The sequence below is a fragment of the Myotis yumanensis genome, unplaced genomic scaffold (assembly GCF_028538775.1).
Source record: "Myotis yumanensis isolate MYYU_CA2020_CCGP unplaced genomic scaffold, mMyoYum1.0.hap1 SCAF_19, whole genome shotgun sequence".
NCBI classification, from domain to species: domain Eukaryota; kingdom Metazoa; phylum Chordata; class Mammalia; order Chiroptera; family Vespertilionidae; genus Myotis; species Myotis yumanensis.
In genome coordinates, this window is record NW_027223770.1 from 24,110,889 (window position 1) to 24,117,359 (window position 6,471).

A 6,471-nucleotide genomic window follows, 5' to 3' on the forward strand; every position below is an offset into this window, starting at 1 on the left:
GACTTGGTAACTCGTCCCTAAGGGAGTGGCACAAGTCCCTAAGGGGACAGAGCTGCTGGAACCGGCCAGCCCAGCAAACTATGGAGGCAGTGGAGGGACCCAAGGGCCACCGCTCCCTGTCACCCTTCCCTGCGGAGGGCATCCGGGCCCCGTCCCCACTCCAGGACACTTACCTTCTTCCGGGGCTGCCATTTCATCATATTTGTACAGCCGATACGTGGAACATCAAGATGCTGGCTGGGGGCTGGGGGCAGACGCAGGGCAGCAGCGACTGCAAGTCATGCTGCCTCCCTCCCACCCCCTAATTCTTTCCCATGTTCACTGCGAAGGGAAAAAGCCCAGGAGAGTCCAGCCTTTTCGCTTTCAGTTCAATGAAAAGTATCCCCAAACCACGAACACACTTCCCACTGGGCTAGGAAGTCCCAGCAGCCAGCGTACTCCTCCTGCCAAAGCGGGGCATTTTCCGCCCGGCCAGAGCCTGCAAAGGGAGCCTGTGGCAAGGGGTCTCCCAGCCGCTGCAGAGACCCTCCCTCAGAGAAGAGCTGGAAAACACGAGCTGCTACAGAAACCCAGCCGGGCTTCTGCCATCCAAACCCCTCTTGGCGAATTCTCCTCTTCTCAAAAAAAAAGAAAAGAAAGGAAAAAAAAGAAAAAAAGATTAGACAAGCAATCAAACCCTCACGCGCAGCCTGGAGCAATTCCCAAAATTCTGGGTGTATTTCTCGTTTGTAAAATTTAGCAAAGAAAATTCCAAAGATCTGTAATCAGAGCTTCTTTACGCTGTTTTCTCTTCCTTCTTGGATAACTTGGGGAAAGGATCTGCCCTTCCCCAAATGCCTACCTTCCCTAAACACTGTAAATAGGAAAACTTGGTTTGTGTGTTTAGATTTTTTTTTTAATTCCCAAGAACCTTAGTGGGGAAAGGCTGGAAGGAAATCCTGCAAGAACCCAACTCCACAGCTCAGTCTGCACTAATGACTTCCTTCCCTTCAGTGCGAGCGAACAGCCAGCCCAGCTCCAGCCACACAGCGCAAACGGTTTCTGGGTCTTAGTGCCACGACATCTGCTCCAAAGCAAAAAGTAAAACAAGCGTTTCAGAGGTACCCAACAGCTCCTAAGGAATCAAAGCCAGAAGAGACCTACAAAATCAGGAAATCATTTCAAAAGATGTACTTAGATTTGTGAGTGATGTTGAGAGAAAAAAGGAACAGGAAAGGACTCTAGATTAAAAGGCTACAAAATCTGAAAGTGTGATTTGAAGCAAAAAGATCTGAGTATCTGACAAGATAAAAAAATTAATCAAGAATAGACTCTGTATATAATAAAATAAAAACAGGCCACAAACTAAACACTAAGTAAGGATAGGAAAAAGGAATTTAATTTTTAGAAATTAGGAAATATACCTATAGATGAGTATATATATATATATATATATCTACATAGATAGATGACACATAGATAAACTTGAGGGAGGGAGGGAGGGAGGGAGGGAGGGAGGTAGATAGATAGATAGATAGATAGATAGATAGATAAGGAGTTGAAGCTTACTTTAAGGGACAATATGTACTGCTAAAACAATACCACAAACACCCATTTACCTGCCCCCAAACTTCAGTAGAATATTATCAGCTCCTCCGACATCTCTGTGGCCCTTCCAGGCCCTATCTCCTAATCCCTAATGGTGATCACCAGCCCAAATTTTGTGGTGATCATTCTCTTGCTTTTCTTTATGTTATCCATATATGTATCTGTCCCTAAGCAATGCATTGCTTAGTTTTCTTTATTTTTGATCTCTGTATAAATAAAATCACTTTATGTAAAAAAAAAAAAAGACTCTGCTTCTCTAAATTTGGCATTATTTCTTACTATAAAAAAATAGTTCTATGGAGATTGAGTTTCATTTATCTTCTGTAAAATGATTCCATCCTATTTAAGGAGATACATCTCTAAATACAAAATACTATGTAATTCTATTATTTGATGTCCAACATGTCTATCAACTCCTATCCCATCATGAGGTTATTTTGATAGCTAGGATTATAAAAAGTAATAAGCTACTAAAATACTAACTGGTGTATATAATAATAGTAACTGGTGTATTATGAGTCCAATGTTCCAACAATGTTTCACTCATTATTCTTAGAGCTCTATATGCATTGGCAGGATTGGCTGACATGGGTGATTATATGCAGATTGGATGCTAGCTGTATTATAAATGTCATTAAAATAGTCAAAGCAGCCCTGCCGCTTTTGTTCAGTGGTTAGAGCGTTGGCCTATGGACTTTAGGGTCTCAGGTCTGATTCCTGGTCAAGGACTTGTACCTGGGCTGCGGATTCACTCCACACCCCTGGTCAGGATGCATGCGGAAGGCAACCAATAGCTGTGTCTCTCACATCAATGTTTCTCTCTTTCACTCTCCCCTCCCCGCTCTCTTCCACTCTCTCTCTGAAAAGCAATGGAAGGGGTATCCTCAGGTGAGGATTAAAAACAAGTAAAATAAAATAGTCAAAACAGTTAACTGAAACAGATTACTTTTGAGATCTTTTCTAAGCCTAAGAGCCTGAAATTTAAGTGAAAACATTATCTTTGTAATAATACGAATTATAGCTGAATGAATAGGTACTATTTCTTAAGTCACTACTCTATGCCAGCATCTATGCCTGCAATTATTATCTCACAGCCCAGCAAGGAAGGTCCTCATTTTCCAGATGAGGACACAAATTCAGAGAGGTCACTTATTCAACCAAGACAACAGCACACAGAAGGTGATAAGACTGGAATTCAGACCCACAATGAACTGATTCCAGAGCCTAAGCCCTTTCCACGATGTGCATTAGAGCTACACACCGACCTTACCTCTCATCTTGGTAACACATTAATCAAATTAAGTCACAGGTAACACCGATGACTTAAGCACCTATTATTTGCCAACCCCTGTTCCAGGCACTAGAAATGAGTAACAGGCTGTCCATGCTCTTGTAATTACGTACTGCAGGCAGCAGTCACAAATAATATCAATACTCTGTATATGTTCTGACATTCAAGTCATTCTGCACAGCTTAATTTGAATATCCTACTCGCATGGGAAGTTCAATAAATTCCAAACCAAATTCACCAATCTATCCCAAAATTGGCTTATTTTGCCAACTTTCCTTTATCTCTCCATAGCATTGTTACTCTTCCAGGATCACAAACTGAAACCTTAACATCATTCCTTATATCTAATCTATCACCAAGTCCTTTCACTTCTTTCTTAGACATTGCTTTCAAATTCCTATCGCTGACATCTGAGGCCAGAGCCTCATAAAACAAATATTAAGTACCAATGAGGAGGAAAGCATCATGTAGGTGAAGGCTATGTCTATGCTAAAGGAAGTTACAAAAAAGTTAGGACAGAACAGAAAATCTGTAAGAAGACAACCAATCATTGCCTTATCAGTTAAGCAACACATGAGTTATGTATTAAATAAGTGTTCCAGGAGTTAGAATGAGAACTTACTGTGAATAGAGATGGTTAAAGAAAGTTTTACAAAGGAATCTGAATTAAAAATTCAGAGATGATACAACTCATTCTAGAGCATCAGGCCAAGGTACCATGGCCAGTAATGCCAACTTCAGGATCTGGACCCCTCAACCTTTCAGAACTCATCTCTTACTTCTCTCAGCCCTTACCATACTAGCCATCTCATGTCCCTTGAATATGTCAAGCATATACTTGTTGCACCCTCTGCCTGAATCACTCTTCCTCTAGATACCCTCTTCGTTCTCTCAGTTCCTACAGGACTCTGTTCAAATATAAGAAAGGCTGCCTTTCCTCATTTCTTCTAAAATAACACCACGATTCACACACAAGTACTTTCTATTTTCCTTGCCCTGCTACATTTTACTTCAAAGCCCTTATGACATACTAGAGACACAATGTATAAAATTCATACATGAGTAGGCCTTCCTTCCCCGGGGCTGCCAGCACCAGCTTCCCTCTGGCACCTGGGACCCAGGCTTCCCTTACAGTTTGGCTTTGTCCGGAAGGTCATCCAGAAGGACATCTGGTCTAATTAGCATATTGTGCTTTTATTATTATAGAAGATATTTTGTTTATTTGTCTTACGCATTCCACAAAAACATAAATTCTAAGGAAGCAGGGACTTTGCTCTGTTATAATACCAACATCCAGTAAATCGTGCCTGTCACAATAAGCAATCAATAAATATTTGATGAATAAAACAAAACAAAAAAAGAGAAAAAGGAGAATAGTGTGAGCAAGGGAGGCAAGCATACATGTAAGATGTGTGTTCAAGATACAAAATATTGACCTGCCTATAAGGCTTAAGTATAAGAATGTCAGAGGTAGTGACTTTGTTTTGTTCAGCTTTATAATCCCCATGGCTCAAACAGTGTCTGGCACAGCAGAGGCGCTCAATATTTATGAGATAAAAGGATGGGGAGTAAGGGATGGGGGTAGGAGGGTGGAGAATGAACAGTAAATGAGTGACATTCCATTCCATACAAAGTAAAAGATATTTTGGCAAGGTGTGTTAGAACCAAATTGTAGGGAACATTGTAAGGAAAAGAAATTTGGACTTTATTCTGTAGAATGCAGGGCACTGAAGGTTAACAGTAGGCAAAGGGCATAGTGAAAGCAGCATTTTTAAGCAATCTAACATATAACAAAATAATAACTATGACATTATAAGGTTGTTTTAATATAAGCCTTTAGATTTATTTAAATTATTTACATGATTAAATGTTTATTATGACCATTTGACAGATATCAAAACTGAAATTCAGAGGGGTAAAATGACCTCTGAATGTCACACTGAGAGTCAATGGCAACAGAAGGGCAAGAACCCAGGGTTTATAAACCAATGCCTAAGCAATTACAGCAGGGACCTACAATTGCTTAGGGGTCAGGAAAAAAGGTTCTATTTTCCACTCTGTCTCTGACTTGCTATATAACAGAATGGCAAGGCGGGTGAATGAATAAGTGAAGCAGAATCGGGTATAAGACAAAAGGAAATTGTAAGGACTGTTAACCTGGAGATATATAAATCCTGTAAAAGAGGTAGCTGCTAAGTAACTCTAGTCAATTAATGTCCTGCAGGAATATCACTCCAATCCCCTAATTTTCACAAGAGGCTAAAAATTTCCTGATTTTTAACCATTTGCTCAAAAATTTTAAAGCATCCTAACAGGCCAAACAAAACATGCCTGTAGGTCTGAATTCCATCTGCAAGTCATAATTTGTGAATGCTGGCTTAAACCACTCAAGGCTTCACTTTCCCATATGTAAATTAAGGGACCTACATGGTTCCTAATCTGTGGGGTGGTTTTCTGAAGGCATTTGTGAATCCTCATGCATATCACACAAGGTGTGTGGACTAAAGAGCAATCTCCCATGCTCAGATGTTACTGGACTTAATAAAAGACAAAGTTATTTAAATTGAGGGGAAAGAGGTCTGAGAACAGTGGCTGTCTCAGGAAAGGAGACAGAAAATATATTTAGGTTTCCATAGAAAGACAGAACCAATCTAAAACTTCAAAGTAATACAAGCCTTTAAATTGGTTTTCAATTTTTTAGGTGTAGTTCCTTTGGGTCACTTATTTGTATGACATTTCTTCCCCTGCTGTCTGGTAAGTGTTTCAGCTTTCATTTAATAGGTACCACTCAATAGAAGACCATTAGCTAGAAGCCTTTAAATAACAATGCTATTTTAAATTACCTTATTGTTTTCCTTTGTGTCTTTATTTATTTTGTTTACTCCAAGTTGAATCAGTAATTATACCGGAAATATTTAAGGAATTACTATTATTGCAATATATTTTCTCCATTAGGATTATTAATATAGTGCTACCAAGCTAACACAGTTCAAAATGGTGTCATTTAGCCTTTTGTTTCAAAGATCTGATATCAAACAGTAAGAACACTATTTCTCAGATCTGCAGCTACCAGAAGACATTTTTACAACTCCTTCATTTCTTAATGTAGCACTTCTCAAATCACTTCCCTAAAAGATATATTGTAAAAGTCTATTAAAATAGTATTTCCTCATTAACTACTTGCCAATTCAAATCTGAACAAAAAGTAAAAGAGAGAAAATGAAGAAAACACAGCTTTTTTTCATTGCTGTGAATTTCTTCAAGATTTCCCAAGAAGTGATATGTCTGACACTGATCAGAAGGTAAACACCTGAAAAAGCTAGCCTCATACTTATTTAGATTTATTGTTTTTAGAAGTAAGATATTAAATTACATGTGAAACAGTATTTGAAAAAATCTATTAATATTCCCAAAGACGTCTAAATTATTTTCAATTATCTAAAGAGGTGTTAGAAAAGTAAAGGTATAAAGCTAGAAGCAGATTTGAGACCAAAAAAGTTTGCTTCATTAGTGATATTTCACACACTTGAGTGCTTTCAAAGTATAGAGAGGACTTGCTTTGCTAAAGCCAGAAAACTAAAGTAACCTGTAAT

The 6,471-nt window shown here is 38.9% G+C and overlaps 1 protein-coding gene across 1 annotated transcript in view; it reads right to left on the reverse strand.

Moving 5' to 3' along the window:
• The window catches only part of TTC28 (tetratricopeptide repeat domain 28), a 300,310-nt gene extending 299,337 nt beyond the window's left edge, over positions 1–973 (reverse strand). Inside the window, exon 1 of the mRNA XM_070399969.1 lies at positions 174–973. Within this exon, the coding sequence (XP_070256070.1) occupies positions 174–200 (27 nt within the window). The 5' untranslated portion in view covers positions 201–973. The remainder of the gene's footprint in view (positions 1–173) is intronic.
• Between the last annotated feature and the right edge of the window lie 5,498 nt (positions 974–6,471).